This window comes from Drosophila bipectinata, chromosome 3R (genome assembly GCF_030179905.1).
Source record: "Drosophila bipectinata strain 14024-0381.07 chromosome 3R, DbipHiC1v2, whole genome shotgun sequence".
NCBI lineage: Eukaryota > Metazoa > Arthropoda > Insecta > Diptera > Drosophilidae > Drosophila > Drosophila bipectinata.
The window spans coordinates 2,452,240-2,474,719 of record NC_091739.1 but is presented as its reverse complement, the minus strand read 5'-3'; the positions used below and the strand labels follow the sequence as shown (position 1 = coordinate 2,474,719).

Genomic DNA, 22,480 nt, shown 5'->3' with positions numbered 1-22,480 from the left:
TATGAAATACTAAATAAATACAGGCGCTGGTGTAGGTGGTTCCCTAAAAGCTTTGCCACTTAGCGGCGACAGGTTATACAAATTGAATCAAAAAGAAATTGTTTACAATTTATGCTTGCTTTTCAAATCACGGCAAGTTAAGAATAAAAATACAAATTCTATTCAAATGGTGGTCACACACACTCACAAGGAGATTGGCATATATGTGCGAGAGTGTGTGTGGAAATTGGTAACATTTTAACCCCTCACGTGCCAGGAATGAATTGGGAGAGTCCCAAGCAAAGCCATCGGAATTGTCCTCACGTCTAGACATAATTTCTTCAATCATTTATTACCTAATTAAGTGGAAGTATAAATGCCAAACTCAGCCACCCAGGCAGAGGGTGGGCGTGGCAGATCGAGGCAGGAGGGGCAGCACTCAAGCTCCTCTGGCCTGTTTGGCCCGAGCTCGTGTTATTTTCATTCTCTTCTGGGCCACCGCCTTTTGTATGCGAATTAACTGGCAAAATTCCAATGATTGACCTTACTCTTTGTGTTCCGAGGATGGGCGTGTAGCCAGTGTGTGTGTTCTTTTCTGGGTGTGTTTGTTGGTGTGGAGTGCACTGGAGTGGCTCCCTGGGAACTTGAGTTTAAGCCATGAAACGGCGTTGCCTTGAGCAAGTGTCTTTGTCTTCGGCTCATCTTTTGTTCCATGCCCGAGCACATACAAAGCCATTGTGTGGTTGGCTTTTCTTTTCAGCTCGTTTCAGTTTGTTTTGCTTTGCTTTTGCTGGTACCGCCTTTTGGCCTTGTTTACTGTGTATGTATGTATATGTAAGCAGTATGTGTGTGTTTGTGAGCAGGTCTTCTCTCATTGTATCCTGTATCTTCCCAACATGGCTTGGCATTGTTCTCTTCCTGGCTTTGTTCTTTTCGATAGTGTCACATACTTAGTTGCCGATCGCTGGAGGTCAAGAATAAAAGAGCATTTTTTCATACTGCAATACCGTCCTGCAAAAGAAACCGATTCCAATAACCCAAATAACAAATATACACTCTGTTTTACTTTCTATATCTTGTTTTCTTTATTTTCTGCTGTTGCTGTTGTTGCTCTTCTCTTTCACTTACATTGTTTTGTTACAAACATGCCTTGCTTTATTCCATAATTAAGATTTATATTTAAGTTTATCCATGTACCTCGATCTGCTTGTATACGCTAACATGAAGCCACACACTTACATATTCCTAACATATCGTATATATTACTTGCTTTAGGTTTCAACTTACAGCTTGTTCTGTATTTTTTAATTTTATGTGTGGCTTGCTTTTTGTATTCCTCATGCATAATTCTCGGAGCTGCCGTCTTAATGTTTTTCATTATTATGCCTTTGCTTTTCAAACTTATATTCGTAATACGTATCCTTGCTACGGATTGCTATTTGAGTGCTGGTTTGCTGTTTCCTGCTTTTTACATTAGTGCGTCTATTTTGTAATTTTCCTTTCGTTTCCTATTCGCTTTCCACTTTACTTTAACGGTACTTTACATTGTAGCTACGCTTTGTCTGCACCCTGTAAGTTAGGGGTGGAGATGAACCAAGGACACCCGACGAAAACGATAAAGACATAGTTGCTGCTTCCCTTTTCAGTTTTTACTTGCAAGCCATCAAACGATATGGAACTAAATTTCGATCCCCCAAGGATTCTGCTAATTCCCCCCTCTATTTCACACCTCACACCTCTAAAAAACACCTAACTCCCGTTTGTTTCGCATCCGACAGCGGCCCTCTATATTATTTTTATGTTTTTTTTTTTTAATATTTTTTCGCTTTAAATTCGTCTAATATTTAGCTAGAAGTTTCTTAAGCAGGTTCCCAATAAACTTTACATTTAATAATTCTTTTTATTTCCATTAGTGTTACGGGTTAAAGCGTTGCTTCTCTAGAGACTATTAAAGTAGTTGTTTTAATGCTCGTCTAACGTTTTTATTTTACGCATATTGTATATTTATTTAATGTATACATATATATTTGTTTAGGGGTATATTTGACTTAGATATGCTGCGGTTAGTTCTTAATTCGTGTCAACAGTGTTATAATTTGCTTGGATAATCGATTGTTGTGTATATATTACATATCTCTTGTTTAACTGAAGCCAGGCTAGGGTCATGCCGGATATCGTATAGGTATAGGTAATCGCTAGTATATATATTCATACTTTTATATAAACAAAATACATATCGCCGAGTATATGCATTAAGGAAGACATTTTTTCATGATTGTGACCATTTTCAAAATATGCGCACATTCCTCACACGGTGTCACAAGGTATGCATTAAATGGTCAGGCTTAGGCTTAAGGTGTAACAGTGTATTAGTGTGTCAGAGTGTGTTGGTTCGTGTATCCTTGAAACACTCATTTCATATTCATAGATTTTCCATTCACTCTCAGTGTTGCTCTGTTGTCTCTACTATTTACAATAAATCTGGCTCCCCCTTTTTACATAATTTATTTTTTTAAGGCTTAACTAAAGTTCTGTTCGATTATATCATGAATTTAATTTTCCAAATTTTACCGTATTTCATAAAGTTGATCTAGGCTGTATTTTCTGCTATTGTATATCGTTGTAAACTTTAAGTATAAAGAAGTATATACAAAAGATTCGAGCATTCGAGGGACATTCATTGTAAGAAATTTCATCTTCTGTGTGTAAACTTGTTAGGTGTTCATATTGATATGTACTGGTTTAGTATTAATTACGTCAATTGATTTGAAAGTGGGACGATAGGGTATACTCTACATATAATTATGTACAGCGAACTGAAAGTGGGTAATCGTGGCAATGAAACCTGTTGAAACGAGGCGAGTTCACGGCCGATTGGGGGCCAATAAAATTGTGCCAATAATGGAAATGCATAACGCATAATTGATAATGAAACCGTAATTGTTTTCTCGCCGAACGGAAAACTATGAAATAAATTAACAGCATCGTTTGGCACACTCTCGCCACCGAATGTGAGTGTTAAATGAAAGTTCACTAGCCGGGCGGAAAGTTTCTGTTTGCTTTCCGCCTGAAAACGAGAAAAACAACGAAAACAAGGAAAACGCAGGCCTGCCGACATTAAAATGTAATTAAAAATCAGAAAGAGCGGTCATGGAATATCCTCGAGAGGCATTCACATTCTTTAACAGAGCAAACATTGTTAAGGCGGTTAATAATTCTTTTTAAATGAGGGTGGTGAGCACTTTAAAGAGCTTAAACATCAAACAATAAAGGCCATGCAACGAGTCTTAATTTTTAAAATGTTTTACTTCGTGTGAGTGTATAAGAGTGTGATTCTGATGGACCGACAGATATTTATATTGATTTATCGTACAAAACACTAGCTATAGTTCGAATACTTTACGGCTATCCCTTCTCCTCTATGTACAACTTGCCAAATCAAATTCAACTATCGAGTTCCTCTCAGTTATTTGCTAATAATATTATTATGTAGACAGCAGTTTTCCATTTCACATTTAGGTATACATTATAAAGATTAATCTAATTGAGTTCTAGGTTTATGTTCTAGTGTTATATTTTGTATATCTCATAATGCTTCACATACGTATCAAAAGAGACAGCATCACCGTCATCAAAGGTCAACAACAAAGCTTCACAAAAATCGCAGCTAAACACAGAACTAGCCCCTAAATGTATACAACACGTTTATGATTACGATTATGCTAGGCCACCAATACCTTCCATTTAGTTTAGTAGCTATTATAGTTATACATCGTATGTATTACCCAGCGCCCTTAGTTCCACCTTGCCCGCCCCTCACACATATCTATTACATACAGTTAAGCAATTGTCCTTGCCGTAATCCTTCAGCTATGCGGCTGTCATGTCGCCACATAGCTCATACGCATCGTTGTCCGGGTGGAGAGATAAGCCAGCGCGAGCATCGCCACGTACAGCAGCCGCTGGCAGCCGGCGAAGTTGGCCGGACCCGGACCCGGTCCATGACCACTCCGGGCCGCCGCACTCGTGCTCTCCGGCCAGACGACCTCGACTTCGGACATTTTGAAAATGCTCAGCAGTCGGTGGGATTGGAGTTCACTGTGCTCGTTATTGATTTGATGACTGATGGTTTTCAGAATCGCGGTGCACTCGTCCTGCAAATAGCCAGATAAGCGCAATGGTAGTCGATTGGATTATTAGAGAAAATGGATTTGCCGACAAACGTATTATACAGTGAGAAAAAAAAGTTCTTAGTTGGAGGATAAGTTCATGCTCCTCAAGTAATTGGGATCTAAACATCCTGATTTTTTCTATCTGCAAGAATGCTTCGCCCAAGGCATTTATACGAACCTTCTCCTTGCGCAACAGCTCAATATCCTTAAGTTTGCCGTCGTGCGGTAAGCGCGCTGCAATTATAATGTTCTCCTCCGTCATGTTGAACAACGTCAGGGTGCACTGCGTCTGGGCGGGTGGGGGAGAAACAGGACGAAATGCAATTAATACATTGCTAGCCGCACTTTATTATGAGCGCGTTCGACCGACGGCTTACCTGATTATCGATGTATGTGGTTACGTATTGCTGGAGGGCGCGCACGGCGTCCTGCACCCCCAGGTTCGTGTGGGGCCTCAGGAGTGCCTCGTCGGCGGCACTGTAGCCCAGGAGCAGGAAAACCCCACCTGCAAACAAAGCAGAAGCCGAAAGGTGGGGTTACAAAGAATGTAGCGAATGCAACATCAATTGCAGCTAACGTAATTTACTGCGGGTCGTGCACAAAAACGCACGCAAGTGCCATGTGGCAAGTGGACACGAGCCACGCAACCTTGCCGGTGCCACAATGGTTTTTTTTTTCCTTTTTTTTGTGTCAAATAAGCTCTGAAGTGGCTCTCCAGCTAAGGCGGTGCTCTTAAAAAGGTCTTTAAGGAACCCGGTTCAAGCTGCACTTGAAAATAAATCGGTTTTACATTTTTGTCCAGGTGGCCAAGAAGGGAATTCCATCAAACGGAAATAGTTTATACAAACTACGTACTACGTACGAAAATATATAACTTTTTTAATGTTATTAGGTAATTTTTTTAGTGCAGATTACTTCAACTAGGTGGACTGGCGCTAGCTGCCACAAAAATGCTGCAGCATTCCCGGACAACCCTGCTTCGTCATCGCCTGTCGCCGGCGATAATAGCTAAGTGCTTAACGCACAGCGAACCCGACACGGCACAGCCACCAGGATGTAGCTTGGTGGGCACGAAGGAGGCAGAAGGAATCTAAGGACTAAGAACTCGGCGACTTACCTGGAAGAATGTACTCCCCGAGCGGCGGCTTCATGCAGATGAAGCGTCCCGAGTAGCAGAGGCAGCGGCCGCGGAATGCCTGGTAGGCGGGGGAGGCATGGCTGTAGAAGGCGAGCGCGGTGCGGCATGGGGCGAATGGCACGCAGAGGGCGTGGCAGGTGAGGGTGAGTGAGTCGCCGCAGCTGCATAGCTCACTGCACTCGACATCATCCAAGGAGTAGATCTGAAAGAAGGGAAAGTGGCACTAACATTACGTATCCGCAACTAGCTGATAATTAAGAGATGGCTCGACAATAGCACAAACTAATTTAGCAGCGTATAAGTTATAATTTTCAATCTGCATTTCTATTTATAATTGTTTCGAATTCGGCCAGGCACGTGCAGTCCCACAATCGTGCACAACTTTGTTTGGTTTTCCATTCTATTTTTCTCCGGCTTAACTTTTCAGTTATGTAAATGCGCTAAAAGGCACTTTCTCAACTTTCCATATGAAATATTAATTTGCACTTATTTGGCTTTTCACCAGAATGCCATTCGAAAGCTTTAATAAATAAACTATATTTAATGGCTCTTTGTTTCGCTTCTGCCTGTCCATAATAGGATTGTGCTAATGCTCTAGATTTGGCAATAATTTACTTACCCGCTTGCTGCTGCCCTCCCGAATTAGTTGGTCGGATTGACGAGGACGTTGAACCACACAATTTCCTGTGGAAAAACAAAGGACAGAGAATCAATTTGGGATTCGAGTGCGAACGGAAACACCAACGCATAATTGATGGAATTATTCATCAAATAAATCTGCTCGCCCATTCATAAACCAGTTTAACACCTTCAATTAAACTTTATTTCCACTTTTATCCGTTAGTTGGCTTTAAGTGTTTGGTCTTGACTTTGCACAAAACCCACTAACAGACTGCCGTTCTCACAAAAGCGCTTTCGTGTCCTTTTTTTGAGCGTTATATTTTTGTGTTTGGTGGCAGGCAGTCAGTCAGGCGAGGGGACGTGTACTGGGGAGGTAGACAACGTACACAATGCTGGGACCCTGCCACTCATGGCCAAATAACGGATGTCCGCCACTCATGTGGAGCATTCATCATGTCATCAACGCCATTACGAGTTTTTCCTGGCCGGAGTTTACAAGTGAGGTGAGGGCGGAATTGGTTCCCCGTGTGTTTATGTGGCGAGAATTTGCACGTGCCCGGCCCTATCCCCCACGGGCACTCCTTAAGTCGACTTTTCCGCACTTAATTACTGCCAATGGACCTAGTTTCGGCACTTTAAACTGCAAAGATGCGACTTAACTAGAAACTGGGGGCTTGCCTTGCTTACTTACCAGAGTCCCTAGTTGGATGAAACTTTGGCTATAAACCTGACATAACTGGCACATAAATAATATAGACTAGCTCCACACACACTCTCAGCAACAATAGTTAAATATAGTTTTAAAATTTTCACCTCACTGCCCGAGCAAAATCAATTATAGATGAGAACCGAACAGGCTCGAACCTGGGACCAGCAACATTTCATGCAAAATTCAAGCCCAAATGTCCCAAGTGTCTAAATAATTACAACGGACGAGCTGACCACATGCCCGGGATGACTAACTGACTGACGGAGTGACTGACTAACTGGCAGCTGGACAGAGGACTGATGGACGAACGGGCAAACAAACAAAGTCATTTACATTTTTAATGATGTTTGTAAACACGTTTCGGCCCCAAACCAAATCCATTCTCCCCCGAGCCCGTGTGTGTGATAAATGACTGGACAATAAACGATGTCCTCTACTGGAGATTTTAAATAACGGAAGTATTATCACAATGCAGTCGAGTGATATGCGCCTGTTTGTTTGCCATTCAAAGCATAATCGGATTTGGCATGTACTAGGATCACAAGGCTCTCTCCGGCATTTCAGCGAACTTTTCAGGGGCTTGACCCAAAACACCCACACACCGTATAATATATGCCAAACAGACACACACCCATAATTGCCACATCAGCCGAAAGCAAACTCATTTCCGGTGAGTGATATGCGCTTGGGGGTGACCGATGCGGATACTGAATTTTATATGATTTGCGCACAAAATATTAAAATAATAATCACGGTCGGCGCTGAGTTATGCTTTCAATTAGCCAAAACAACCGCAGCCACCGCATCAATTATGTTGAAAACTTCGAAAACGGAAACGAAACCTGAATACATAAAAATGAGGATGTGCTGGGAGGGTGAGTTCTGTGCCGGCTAATTGTTATAAAGCTGTTTGGAAAGATGTGATGACCCATCAGAGACTTTCAACATTTTTTTTTTAAATATTTTATGGGTGACACATTAATGAAATGTACTCTGGGAGTTAGTCTTAGCGCATCTTTCATCAGCCCAGTTTATGGAGTATTTGTTCGTATTCCAATATTGTTGATTCGCAAACAACAGACACAGGATTAACACAAAGAAGTGATTGAGCCACAACTGGATTGGAGCCCTCCCCGCCCCAATTTGCAACTCAAAAGTCCAACTCGAAAAGTGACTCTGCCACAGGGAACTCCAATTTATTACCCACTTGCATTTACTTACTTGGCGGCTGAGTTGTTGTTGTGGTTGCCATTGTTGTGGTTGTTGTGGTTACCGGCTCCGTGATGCTGATGCCCACAAATTCAGTTGTTTCCCTTGGGTCAACGAAAATTACTGGATCATCGAAATCTACACTGCCGGAGTTGCTGCTGCCACGTCCCAAGCCCTGTCCCTTTCCGCCGTGGCCGCCATTTTTACGTCGACTGCCGTTACCGTTACCGTTAGCATTGCCATTGCCATGGCCGTGGCCGTTGCCGTTGCCATTTCCATTTCCGTGTCCATTGCCGTTGTGATAATCGTCATTTCCGCCATTTCCGCCGCTCTCGACGTTTACGCTGGGCAGCGGTATTGAATCGGGCGGATCGAGATAATTGTGTTCCACCGATGCTGGCTCTGATTTCTCCTTTGCCTGCCGCATTCGCCCAACATTTTCCCCGCAATTTGTTGTTTTCATTTTTATATATTTTTGTTTTTCATTTTTTTATTCAGTTCGGTTCGGTTTGGTTTGGTTTTGCGTTTCGTGGTTTTTCAATTTTTTCGTTTTCCGGTGTATGTTTTTTTGCATTTTGCATTTTTATTTATTTATTTGCATTTTTTGTGGTTTTTGCGGTTCATTGTTGCAATTGTTCGCAGTTATTGTTGTTGTGGATGATGCCACATGAAAGGGAGAGAGGAGATGTTAAAGAGTTTGAAAACGAATGCGGATATTTTTTCGGGAGCTGCGGATGAGGGGCGTGGGGCATGGTGGGTGGGGGTCTTAATCTTTTTGCTGCCCCGGTGGCAGCAAAGGCAGCCGTTGCTGCAGGTCAGGAATTGATTGCTTTGTCGGTTTGCCAACCCGAGGAACTGGGCCACAAGCAGAAACAGAAACAGAAATTTACCAGGACACCCAATAAGGATACACACTACCAAAAATATGATTAGGTTGGCAGGGAAAATTAATTTAAATTATTACTTTTAATAAAATAGAAACTAAAGGATCTGTCTAAGTAAATCGTGGTATGTAACAAATATGACACTTTTTTTAAAGTTTTGAATTTAAAATCCATGTAAAAGCTAGGACTTTTTTAGTTTTTTCGATAAATCTATTCTGGACAACGATTATTTCAAGTGCAGGATACCATAGTCCTGGCCGGAGCCCAAAATGCATAGCCGAGTGTGGACTTTGGTTTGACCTGGACTGTGTTGTGTGGCATATTGTCCGCTTTGGCGTTCGTCTCGGAACGCCCCCGTCGCCCCATTTGAGCCACTGATTGAGTGCTGATTGGAAAACAGAAAACGAACCGATGAACGGACAGACGGACAGTCGGACAGACGGAGAGCTGGAAACCAAACGGATTGATAGTAGTGGGTATGTTTGGGGGATTTGGAGCAGGTAACTGTTGTTGATGCTTGTTAAAATCGAGGAACAGGGGTGGGGGAGCAGGAAGGATAGGACAAATGGCCAAATGGGATGCCCACTAGTTGACCGCAGTGGGGCAATTAGTAGCCAAATGGGAGTATCCGACGCCTAAGTTGCCACTTACCGCAGGGAAGTCCGTGAAGATGTGCGTGGGCGGCTTCCTTTGCGTCTGCTTCGGTTGCAGGCTCGTTGTGGTCGTTCTTGTTGTCGTGGGCGGCGGCGGTGGTGGGGGCGGTGGTGCGCGTGTAGTTGTTGTCGTCGTCGTCGTTGTTGTTGTGGTGGTTGTCGTTGTTGTGGTGGTAAGGAAGCCGAGTTCGGCCAATCGCTTCATATGGAAATCTTTTTGAGCCTCAACTGTCAAAGTTCAAGATCGAGTTGTGGGGAGTTAATGAGAAAGCGACAAAATAATGGAAAACGTGTGTCTTTGCATGTTTTTAAGCATATTCGTTGTACTTACCCACACAAGGATTCATCCAGAGGAGCCGCCGCCATCCCACGCACTGGTAAAGGTGCTGGGGATCGGTTCCCTGGCAGGCACAGGTTGTCCTCAACATGGTGCCCAAAATCCCAATCATGGCGGTTCGACAGCCACTGGGTTTCCCAGCGCATTTTTTGGTGACGCTATCCACGGCGCAGGCCTGTTCATAATACTCTAGTTTCAGCCTGTAGAATAAAATAACAATAATTGAAAACTTTGGCTTTAAGATCACGCCCACTTTTTTCACAGTGTAGAGATAAGCTCACTCATAAAACCCAAGCTTCCAAAGTAAAACTCAAAGTGGCTGCCATTCCCATTGCCACCAAACGGTCAGTGTCTTCCCCATGTCTGTCATGGGCCAGTTACCTGCAGGCTCCTCTCTGGTTGCATGCCCCGTTCTGGGCGACTCTGGCAGCGTGATAAGTGTCCCGTTACCTGCACTGCAGGTCTCCATTTCACTCGCTCTTCTGAGATTGATGTCGACCAATTTGTGTTGGCATTACCCTCCGCATTCTGCTGCATTTCATCGTCTTAGGGCAGAATGCTGCCGCATTAGTGCAACTAAATTCATGAGGCCCAAGTCCCTGGCATTTGGACGAGATTTTTGGTCAAGTGCCAGGCAACGTATGCGTAATATTTCAATTGCAGATTATCGGACTCAAGGCGACGACTAGGGCATTCCTATCTAGACTGGAATCTGGACTTAATTATGGGTGCCCAATACAGGAGCATAGTACTAACGGATGTTTCAGTTGTATTCATTATTTAAAGGGATGTATTCTGTTTGCAATGAAACAGAATTCTATTTGGGTGTCTGCATCAATCTTCATTCAGGGCTTCTTGGTTTTTGCTTCTGCATATGTTCTTGAGGGAAAATATACAAAAATATAATGACGTCTTTCTTGCGGATTCTAGCATTTCAATCAGAGAAAATTTTCTGCAAAAAGTGGTTCAAGTTTTTGCCAAGTCACCTAAATGGATTTTCTTACGACTTTTTGGTTGCGTAATGCGTGGGGTTTTTGTGCAGAAAGAAGTCCTTTTACTTGCAGCCAACGAAATGCAGTTTAAGACATCAGAGTCGCAACTTCGATGGCAGCCAAATAAACGAGCATTCAGTTGGATGGAAGCCCCACCCTTTTCCCTTCCGAAATAGCAGGGCCGTGCGCCACCCGGCCTGCACGTTTGCGACAGGCTCGGGGCACGTGTTGGTGCACAACGCGTCGTTTACGTAATAAGTCAACATAAGCACTCGACACAGAGAGCCACACGTTGTTGGCCATGTTGTTAGAACTTCTCCGGGGGCCCGACTTCTGGCCCTTTTCACCCGGCTCTGAAGGCCTGGCTGCAGCATACAAAATGAGCGTCATTAGTCCAATTTAGTTGTTTACCAAAGCAAGTGCGATTCACTTAAAAGGCAATTAATTTTCACAGCCACAGCTACGACCACGTACTTTGCGGTCGTTCAGCCGTAACACGACAACAAACACACCTCACCCTACACGGTGCACCACCCACACACCGCCCCACCCATTTAGCACCACACACTCCTCCGAGGCAGCATATGCATCCTGGTCGGAGGTTTTGAGCAAGTTTGAGCCAGACAAGTGGCTCGAGGGTGCAGCATCGTATTTATAACTTAACTTTGTGTTTGACACATTCACGCGGTCTCTGTGTTGCTGCAACTTTGGCTTCCTGGCCTGGTCTGGTCTGGTCGGGTCTGGCTAAATGAAGAGCTAAAGCTGCTAGCTGCTAGCTGCCTTCTGCAAACTGGTAATTTTATGCCCCGCTTCCTCGAAACTACTACAAGTATGGAAGCATTTTTGGAGTGCCCTGTCTCCCGTGGAGTCGTGTCGATTTAACGAGTTCAGCTGAGTGCCATCAAAGTTGCGGCTTTCAGCGACTTTGCCGTGGCTAAACGCTCCTAATTCAATATCAGCGAGCGTGAGACCGAGTCTCTGAAATTCAATTTTCCCTAATTGAATTGGCAGCACAGGATGACAAATAAGACGCAGGGATGTGTGGGCTAGAAGTTTGGGGCCATTTTATTAGGAGAAGCCAAGTGGAATAATATTCAAATAAACTGCTAGATGTTGGAGTTGATTAGCAGCAACTTAGCACTTCCATTTTTGCTTTGGCATTAAAGTTAAAACATTCGCTTATTAAAAACCATCTATAATTTGTGGGAAATATTCACACATACGCATACGCATTGGACACATTGTATCGCCCATGTTTCCGGTTCCGTTTAAAGCGCAACCACCACTACTCGTTCGCCCCTGCTTAATAGGGCCCGAATCGGTTGTCGCTTGTGAATTATGACCCCTGAATCCTTTGAACCCACCTGCACTCGCGATCCTCCTTGCAGCTGTCGGCGACCACATGACAGGCGGGCGGCGGATGGTAATAAATGCCGTTGGAGCTGGCCGGATTACTGTTATCTGGCGGCCGCTGGGCGCACACGGGATGCAGTTTTTCCTGTGCAATCATGCACATGTCGTGCCGATTGCCGTTCTGCTGGCTGCTGCTGCCGCCGCTCCCAATGCCGCTGCTTGTTTTTCTGCCACGATAGAAGGGGGAGAGGTTGTTGGGTTTTTGGGGTTGCGGAAGGAGACTGCACTGGTCAGCCACTTACTTGCATAGACAAAAGGCGATGTCCAGATTGAGGTCCTCGTGGGGACCCTTGTAGAAGGCCTGCAGAGAGGACATGCACGCGTTGCGATTGCATCGGTGCATTTCGCAGTGCATCAGCATCGGCTGCAGGGACGACGAACAGGACGGATCTTCCCGGCAAGTGTCCAATGCTGTGTGACAGGTACTCTACGGGGATTATGAACACGTTAAGAAAATTTTTAAAGAGATTTGATAAATTTGGCTAATATTTTAAATAGATTTCTGTATAAATAGGTTTTGAATTAACAAACATTGACTTTCAAATAAAATCTTAAAGATTTATAGCAATTTCCAAGTTTCCGTTTTAATTGCCCTTAAATTTGGTCTTCGAATTTTATTTGCAGTGTAGCCACAAATGCAGCAAATTGTGCGAGCTGCACTTTGCATTGTTCATGCGTTTTTCCAGAGTGTGTGTAAAAAGGGGCGGTAGGGAGGACTTTCTTCGGACTCACCTGAAAGTGTTGCTTGATTATTTCCGTTGAGAGGTCAACTTCGACATCCTGACCACCTGACCAACCAAACGGCCAGAACGTGCCCAAGTGTGTCAGTCGCATTTGCATTTGCATTCGGCCATTGCAGTTTTGTAGTTTTCAGTTTGCAGTTTGCATTTTCACCGAGAAAATGTTACCCAGAGGAGTTGAATTTGGTTCGATTGGGGATTTATCGTTTGGTTTTAGTAGGTGACCGCAGCGGGGTTGTGGGATGCGTAGAGAAAATGTTTGAAATAGTTCATTAGTTTTCAATTTGTGCAGCCCGTTTTCCAGCATATTCGATTCGATTTCGACGTGAATGCGGATCTGTTAGATTTGGCGCCCGAGCCCCAAACCCATGCCATATAATTGACGAAAAAAAGGGAAACAATTGTCGCCTTTCGCCAACCAACTCGGTGAACTGCATTAGCGTTCAGGCCTAATTCGATTTGGTTTAGCTCAATCATCCAGCTGTTTGTTGAAATGAATTGTAAAATCAGTGATTACGCCAATCGAGAGTGGATTGCATTTGGTATAACTAATTAAAATTCTAAACTCATTGACGGCCGCCTTTGTTTGCGCATAGTTGCCGGTGGATGGCCCTAATTGGCTTCATTTATTTAAATCCGTTTTTGGGCTTTATTTGTCCAATTCACTCTCAATTGGCTTATTTATTTATGGCGCTCAGGTACAGTTTAAACACAGATCCTTGTTTAATGGATGGCATTTAATACGCTCCGATTATAGTGCCTTTGGGGCCTAATCACAACTCAATTACTTTTTTTGTGCGGATGTGTGCGGTGTATCGACCAAATTGAAATGTAGTTGGCTGGCTCGGGTGACAGATGCTATCGATTGCATATTAATTAACCAACTTTTTGTCCGCTTTTCAGTTTCAATTGGTAATCACAGAGCGTGATTCAAATACGTATCCCATATATCCCCTCATTTCCCGAGCGAAAAATTATGGAAATTATGAAATCAAAACAACTAAAATTCACATAAATAACGTAAACTAAATGCAAATATTCCACAAATTTGTTTATTGCCTAATTCTGGATCCAGGGAGTTGAGAGATATCGAGAGTGAGAGTCAATTATGGGAGAGTCGGGGTATTACTTTCAACTGGTTTTGGGGCGTGGTCGCAGGGACTGCAGGGCTGGCAAAACACAACTAAGTTCTATATACTTATGTTCTATATATGTATATATTATGAGAGGTAGACTTATTTATTTATTGGATTTGACTTTAAAACTAGCAAGCCTACTGATAAAAATATTCTGTATTTTGGGGATCGACAACAGTATTCTAAAGATAGACTGTATTCCTGTGTTTTTGTGTGTGGGCCGGTGTATTTATAGGTTTGTATGATTTATGTTTGGATATACTAAGGTCCCAGCTCGGGCTCTATGGCTCATGATATTATGAATATTTTTAGAGTTCTGGCGACTGTGAAAATGTTGTACTTTTTGGCATTTTTTATTCGGCTTTTGTACTTGGTGTGTGTGTTTTTAGCGGGTCTTTGTAAAAGAAAACATTAATTCATCGTGGCAGACTCGGCAGAAACGCAATAAATAAGGAGCAGTAACACATGTAAACACAAATAATTCACTTTGAAACGATACAAGGAATAAGCCATAAGTATAATCGAGCAGGGGACTTAATCATGTTTTTAATTCTGTTCGGGCTTCGAATATTTATTTTCTTTGTGTAAGAGTTCATCTTTGATGCCTTTGAAGTGGAGAGGTTTAGATCTCTTTGTATGAAACAATGAAATATCGATGTCAGTGATGAATGTTTATACATGGGACAAATGAATCAAATGATTGAAGAGGCTTTAATTCATGACTGGGATCTCAAAAAGTTTGATCGAAAACATTATAGTTTTTGATTTTATTAATTATGGGTTTTGTTGAAAATGTTTATGTTTTTGATTCAAAAACTGGGTGCTTTGGAAAAAATTTGAAAAAGTGTGCTTGAATTGAATATAACAAAATTTTTTTTGTTTTCTTTTTGTTTAGAATATATATTTTAGGAGGAACTTAATGAATTTTGTTTAGATTTTGGTTTTTTTTAGGGTTTTCATTTTGCTCACATAACGTAAGAAAGAGTTAGTATCGAAAATATACACAATTGGTTTATAAATGTCAATTTTGTTAGAATTTTCGGTTTAATTTTCATTAGTTGGTAAACAAAATGACAAACAAAATTCATAGAAAAGGATTGTTTTGTTTAAACGCATTGGAAGCAAATTGTTTGTTTAAGATTTTTGTTTTTGGTATATTTTTGTAAGAAAATTTCAAAAACTTTCAAAACAAATGGCAAGCTACGAAAAAGAATCGAAACATAAAAGCAGTTTGACAAAGTTCGAGATATGTAAATATTTATATATGTATAGAAATTGTAATGTATACATTTTGATTTTCGTTAAAACCAAACAGAACCGTTTCCACAATTGTCTTATAAAGGTAGAGCAAATGCCAAAAATTATGCACAAAGCCAGGAGGCGATCGGATTGCGCCCAGTTGTAGTTTTGTATTTATAATTCACCTGCTGACTGGTTTTTTTTTAATTCAAACACAAAAGCAAAAATGTCAAAAAAACTCGATTTGTTTCCACTTAAAAAATTGAACCTGCAACACGGGGTGGATTTTGTTACAGGGGGACGACACAAAAACGGAAATCATAAATAAATTCACAGAAAAATCTATCTAAATGGTGAGCCAACGAACGAACAAATGAACAAACGAACTTTTTGCCTGTTAATTAGTTCTAGGATGTTGCACACACACGCTTCTCATGTTATTTACTTTTTTCGAGAGTGTGTGCGTGGGTTGCTGCATTTTAAATTTATTTTTAATATATATGGTATATTTTTTGCTTGCTCGGTTGGTTAGTTGGTTGGTTTGTTTGGTTTGGTCTGGTCTGGTTTCTGTAATTATTTGTTTTGCCTATGCAGTGGTCGTGGATTTGTTATTTATGGATTTACGTTCATGCTAATACGTGTACACATACTTTGGTAGTAAACACCGGCATTTCCGTTTCCGCCGTAGCCGAAGCCCGTATCAATGATATCGAATGGTTCATTATCGACGGCAGCCGCCGCTGCCATGTGCCGCTGATGGAAGCCGCTTATATTGAACGGATAGCTGGGCACGCCGTGCATCGAGCCCGGATAGTTAAAGCTGCCGGACAGGTGGCCCAGGCCGGAGCCGGAAGTGGTCACCACGCCGGAACTGGACCCGTAGCCGGAGCCCATGGCTATAAGTGGCGTATCAATAAGGGCCAAATTATCATTGAAGATTCTCTGATGCAGTTTCTCGTCCATGCCCAATATTCTTACTGCAATTTGAGGTTAGCAAGAAGAGAAGATGGGTAGAATGTTGTAGTTGTTTGTTGTTTCTTGTTAGCTGTATTGGATTGGGTTATTGTTGTAGTTTGGATTGATATTATGGTTGTTGTATTGGTTATTATGGTTGTTGCGTTCTTGTTCAGTGCTTCATCTATTTTGGCTGTTATAGTTGCTATTCTTGTTATTATTGTAGGCTGTAGTTGTCGCTAGGCAGCGTTTTGAGTTGTCCAATCAGAATCACATTTTTTTTTTGTAGCTTTTGACTTTCTTACAATCAATTTTACTAATAATGGTAAAAACTTTTATACTGTTATGGTAGATTACAACAAAAATACACACTGGAAACGAAAACTGTAGGAACTCAAACAATAATTACTTTTACATATTTTTCGGGAAAAAAAATGATTTTAAAAAATACAAGACAGATTTCGAACGAAAGTAGAGAAAAAATTGAACAAACATACATAGAGGAAATTGTGCGGAGTCGGTGCCAACAATTATCGTTTAAAATTAGTGCAGGAGTAAAAGGACGCAGGACAACGAGCAAAACGTTTTGCATTGAACGGGAATCCATTGAAGGTTTAGCGTGCCGCCACGCTTCGATTGCTCCTCGCTATCAATGGCAAAACATAAACAGGACGACAAACAGGACATCACACCGGAGCGTTTCTCTGTCTTCTCCGTCTCTGCACTCCTGCGTGGGTGTTCCTGTGTGTATCTATGGGGGATGTGCGTCTGTCAAATGTCATGCACTGATAGAGCGAGCAAATGGCTGAACGGTTTGAAACCGCAGAGAAACAGCATCTCCGCTTGTGCACTCGGAAAATTGGCAAGAAGGAAAATTGAGCATACCTTGTAAGTACCAGCTACTGGTAAGATTTAAAAAAATTTATTAAATTTTGAATATTCATTTCCTTTATATGTAGCCTAAAAAGGCTATTATTATTAATGCATTCCGAAGAACTATATTCCAAAATGTATTAAAATATGATGTTTACGGTTCATGATTTTAAATTTTCAAAAACTATCAAGAAAAATATATGTATATTTTACTTGTTTTTTTGCCAGTGTGGCTTTTGCTTATCTCACCGAGAGCACGCTGAAGTGCGCTTCATTTGCGGCGTGTGGCAAAGCTCAAAGGATGCCAATCCCAATCCGAGCCCCAGCGGCAGTCCATGCCCATTTCCAGACCCAGCGCCATTTCCATCAACATCGCAGACGGCAGCCGTGGCGGGTCAACTGGTGGCGCTAAATGGCCAAGGATTTGCCAGGAGACGTGCTACGTATTTATGTTTGTCGTTCGCATTGCCAGCAAATATTTGCACAGCAAACAGGCGGAGACAGCGCTGGGGAGGAGGAGTGCAGAGGAGCTGTCTTCGGGGTGGCTCAGAATGGGATTAGCTCAGTTTGTTAACTGTTATCGCGCTTGTAAGCTCCTGTCGTCGAGTGGATCTGTGTCATCTAATTGTTGCCCCGTTGTTTCAAATACAAAACGTTTCAGTTGCACTTAAATTCAGATTGCATGCCATTTCACGTTTAACCGAAAAGCGAAAAGCTAACATCAGAATGTGTGGTGCCCGTTAAAGGCATTTTGCCTTCTACATACGAGTGTATCTATTAAATAAACGAAGATATACAGATACGAGCAGAGATAGTGTGATATGGTCGGAGTGCGCGAAACTCGTAAACAATGGATATAAATTTTAAGAATGTGCAATAATTTCAAAATTACATTGTGGCTTTCAGGGCGTCGGAAATGTGTGAGGTAACGACTGCCATATCAAATGGCCGAACGAACACCCATCCGTGGTTTTCATGCCCTAATTGGGAAAGCTGGGAGCAGCTGCATTGTGCCACACATCCAGACACACACAGGCATGCAAGGGCGAGGTGTTTGGTGTTGTGGTGCATTGGCATGGCGGCGGGTTTTGTGGCATCAACGTCGTCGCCGCTCTGTGCTACTTCTAAGTGGATTGTACAATATTATGAAAATATTTATTACACGCAAACATCGCCTGGTAAGCGTATCCCTTGTACTGTGAGTATATGAATATGTATGTGCTTTCGTGGGCGGTGGTGCTTAGTGGGGGCTGAGTGGGTGGGTGGTGTAGGGTTTTGAAGTGGTGTAGGTGCTCTATTTTGTTGTTGGCGCAGTGCTGACAAATCGCTTTATTTGCTTTTTAGTTGTGCTTAATTAAATTTTGAAATTCAACGCCGAGCTTAATTTTTCTAAACGCTACTCATTGGTTGTGGGTTGTTTGGGGCAATTGGTACTGTAGGACGGCAGGAATCTCAAGAATGAAAAATCTTTAAGATTGCATTAGAGAGTTAGTGCCTTAAAAAGGCCTTTTTAGAGCTGACTTTTTTGATAACCTAAGCCTATAAATCACAAATAACTGGAGGTACGAAAACAAACGATTCTGGAAGCATAAATAACTTCTGTGTTTATTTATTGGCATTCGGCATTGTTGCTTTGTTTAGTAGGGATATTGTTTTTGATGCCATTCTGAAAATTTAAAGCCCTCCAGGCCATTGACAATGTTTGTGCTTTGCATTTGAGAATCCAATCAGCAACAATAACAATTCAATTTAAAATTTTGCCTCCAACATACATGAATGTGTGTATAAAAATATATGAACATAGCCTTTGGCTTTGAAGTAAAATATTTATATGCGTATCTCCATAGTTTTGGATGCGCGTCAAAAATCTGATAGTAGGGCTTTATGTTGAGGGCTTATTGTTGGCTAGGCTGCTGCTGTTAATTTACTGGGTGTCCCATCATAAACGTAAATAAGGCATGTGTGCGCTTGACGTGCATAAATAGTTTGCTAATATTTGCCCCAGTCCCACGTCCCATTGCAGCCAGCAGCTGCAACAATAGACAAAAGCTGCAGCATTTGCAGCTGCATCACAATGCAGGCTGCTGGGAATTTATAACTTTGCCGAACAGATTGCACAAAACATCATCATCGATGATGATAGACGGCCCGGGCGTCAAATGGCAAGTGAAATTTGTGGCAATAAATAAAAAGGACAGGCAGGCGCCGAAAAATCAAAAATGGAACGACTTTGCATTAACAAGTGACTGCAGTTTTCTAATCATTATATTACTACAAGGCTGTCTATTAGAATACCCAAAGCCACAAGATCTCTGTCTCTGGCTTCGCTTTTGATGACGTGAAATGCTTATTTATGGCACTTGCGGGCCTGGCGAGTGTTTGCGTGTGTATCTGAGTGTCCATTCATTAAGCTGCAAATGATTGCCTGTGCAGATAGCTCATGCCATACAGCGAAGCTTACTCTCAACAAAGGGCCATGGCCACAACCACTGACCCATCGAGGCCCGGTTTGTTTGCAGGCCCTGTTTGTCTAATAAGCTCAGTGGAACAGAGAGGTTTTAACAATTGAGTGAGAGAGAGGAAAACAGTGTCTAAGAAAGAGAAAGAGTGCGTTTTGGGTCTCTAGGAATACTTACTTACGCGTCAATTGTCTTGATATCAGTGTAACCTTTTATTTGTTTCTCACTTGAGGTCCATGAATACTAAACGAAGTACCATATATCCCAGCTAGGATTCTGGGCCCCCAAATAATTAATAACTTATTAAAGAAAATAAATAATGTGAGTTCGGATCCATTCATCAAGTATTCCCTCAAAAATTAAATAAATAATAAAATATATAGCAGAATCTTATACACTTCCCTTTAGTTTATTACACATGCTCCCGAATGCAGTGCCAGGGGTTAAGCTTATTGTTAAAATAGTACAGTGAAGACTGGACAAGTGCAATGGGAAAACTCACCTCGTTCGTCCATCGTGGGCCCTGTGTACGTGCGGTGGGTTATGTCGCTGCCGGCAACTAAATCGCCGAGTGGTGCTGTTTTGTGCATTTTGGTGCCAGTGCTGAATAAATTGCAGAGTTGTACAGAAAATTAAGTGCAAATTGCGGAATATATGTGCGATTTATAGATACAGATTAGACAAATTAGATGGGCCAGAATAAGGTGCATTAGTGATGTTGCAAAGCAGATTTAGGATATTTATACAATTTATGTTTGTTTTTCGGGGAGGAGACAGGATGAGATAGGGGTAATGACTTAAGTTGGACATTAATCGACTGAAGTGAATGATGGGCAACAATGATGGCCAATTACCGCCATGCGAATGCATGAATCCTTTTCGGTCCTTGACAGCCTGGGAGGCATTATAAGTTAATTGTGTCCCTGAGCTCAGCTTAGAGTGCACTGGACTCGGCTCGACTCGGACTCATTTGAATATTTATTAAGATGAAATGCATTAAAATCAGATTACATAAATGCTCGACAAGTGCCCGGGGAGCCAAGCAACAGCAAAGAGCTCGCAAATCGTTCGACCGGCTGGGCAGGACGTCTGTTGATTTGTACTCTGCTTGTTTATTTGCCCAGTAGCTGCTTTTGCTGCTGGACTTATTCATTAGTTGGCTTTTTAACCGGAAATTGTGGCATACCCAAGTGAGTCAATTATTTTAAAAGCTTTTTGCATAAAGTTTTCAGTTGCCGGTAGCTTGCATTAGGTAGCTGGTAGCAGCAGCTCCTCGGTGGTTAAAAGTGGAATTAATGAAAGGCTGTATTTGTTAGAGGTTTCGGCTTGCATTCCTTTCAAAGCAATCACACATATGTGCACTGGGGACTATTAGGGATCAACTCTATTATTAGTTATTTATTTAATTGAAAGTTTTTTTCTGCGAGAAAAACTTTCGGAATAGTAAATTGTACTTTAATGCCATTAATTCATATTTCCTTGAGGAATATTGATCCCAGTTTTTGTAACTTTTTTCAGTGTGTATTAGGTAAACCTTTTGAAAAACTTTCCAGTCGAAGATGCCAACTTAAGTCGGGTGTTCAAAAACGGGAGTCGGGAGAGGTTTTAGAGTCCTAGGAAAATGAAGGCAAAATTATAAAGTTTCCAACTTGAATCCCTCCGCATACTTAGGTGGGCTGGGAATCGTGGGCGCTGGCGCTCCGACACCTCCCTCTCCTCCATGTCCCGATCCCGTGGAGATGGTGGTCAGATCCCCGTGCGTGTAGTAGGTGTGGGTGTGCGGATGGCCGTGGGAATGCGGCCCGGCATCCACCACCACCACCACATCGTGCTCCAGATTCTCGTGGCGAACTGGCGGTGGCTTCTTGTGGGCCACCTCTACGACCACATCGTCATCGTCGTCCAGAGTGTGCGGACTGTGGGAGGCCAAGACCAGCGGATTGTTGATGCCCCAGGACGGAGGATGGAGGTAGTGCGGATAGTTTGAATAAATTTCGGCCCGTATGCGGTCGTCATAATCGTCGTCCTCCTCCTCGTCGTCGTCGTCCTCGTTAGCCTCGTCACCCTCCTCCTCGTCCCCGGCTGCCTCTTGGTCCTCCGCCTCGCCGGGGGAATGCACTTCCATGTTGGGCTCATCATGGTACTCTATATTGTTGGACATGAGCTCCGTGCCATTGATGCCGCCGAAATGCTTCAGCTTTGGTTTTGGTTTCGGCTTGGGTCTCGCTTTCGGTTTTGGTCGCGGCTTTGCCTTTGGTCTCTGTTGCTTCAATTTTGGCAGACCGTTGGGGAAAAATATTAGTCTGTCTGCAATGTGGGCGAAAAAGGGGTGGGGCAGGTGCGTGTTCGTGCAGAAAAAACAAGAGAAATAAAGCAGAGAAAACATTTAGTGCCGAAAAGGTGCAATTGTTGCTGCTATTCGCTATTAAAATAAGTGTGTGCAACAGTGTGTCGGTGGGGTATTTAATTAGTGCAATTAGTGTACGCTTTTATACTCTATATAATACTGTTATATAATGTAATAAAAGCGGAGGGAATCATTCCGCTCTCGGGTGCTGTTAGTTAATCCATTAGTGCAGGTGGTGGCTGGGTGAAGTGGAAAATGAAATTATGCTTTAAAGAGTTTCTCTGGTGGTGGTCTGGCGTGGGAGAATCAAAGCTCTAGCCCTACTCCTTCCGAAAAACCAAAAATGTTTCAAAAATAACACCTCATACTGTGTATTCCTTTGAAAGTGTGTGTGTCTGGGTGATACAGTTAGTAGTTTTGGCTAAGGTTAGTCTTAGAGCTAGGGTTAGAGAGAGATATGGTAGTTCTAGAAGTGTTTATTTTTTTTGGTGCATTCAATCTAAAGCACAGACTCAGTTCGCTGGGTGGCGGCTTACTTTAGCAAGTGACTGTATGTAGTAATGGACTGGCTTACTGCTACGACAAACTTTGATAAGGTGACAGATAGAGCGAGAGAGAGAGGTAT

The 22,480-nt window shown here is 42.4% G+C and overlaps 1 protein-coding gene across 1 annotated transcript in view; it reads right to left on the bottom strand.

Annotated features, from left to right (window-relative positions):
* Positions 1 to 2,553: 2,553 nt before the first annotated feature.
* Gfrl (Glial cell line-derived neurotrophic family receptor-like) overlaps positions 2,554 to 22,480 on the bottom strand; it is a 68,532-nt gene continuing 48,605 nt past the window's right edge. The window contains exons 7-20 of the mRNA XM_070281050.1: positions 21,176 to 21,815; positions 20,011 to 20,111; positions 15,873 to 16,199; positions 12,840 to 12,895; positions 12,350 to 12,534; positions 12,059 to 12,274; positions 9,697 to 9,902; positions 9,364 to 9,593; positions 7,841 to 8,246; positions 5,909 to 5,973; positions 5,269 to 5,491; positions 4,529 to 4,656; positions 4,330 to 4,440; positions 2,554 to 4,133 (exon numbers count right to left, since the gene is read on the bottom strand). Coding sequence (XP_070137151.1) covers positions 3,861 to 4,133; positions 4,330 to 4,440; positions 4,529 to 4,656; positions 5,269 to 5,491; positions 5,909 to 5,973; positions 7,841 to 8,246; positions 9,364 to 9,593; positions 9,697 to 9,902; positions 12,059 to 12,274; positions 12,350 to 12,534; positions 12,840 to 12,895; positions 15,873 to 16,199; positions 20,011 to 20,111; positions 21,176 to 21,815 — 3,167 coding nt within the window. The 3' untranslated portion in view covers positions 2,554 to 3,860. The remainder of the gene's footprint in view (positions 4,134 to 4,329; positions 4,441 to 4,528; positions 4,657 to 5,268; positions 5,492 to 5,908; positions 5,974 to 7,840; positions 8,247 to 9,363; positions 9,594 to 9,696; positions 9,903 to 12,058; positions 12,275 to 12,349; positions 12,535 to 12,839; positions 12,896 to 15,872; positions 16,200 to 20,010; positions 20,112 to 21,175; positions 21,816 to 22,480) is intronic.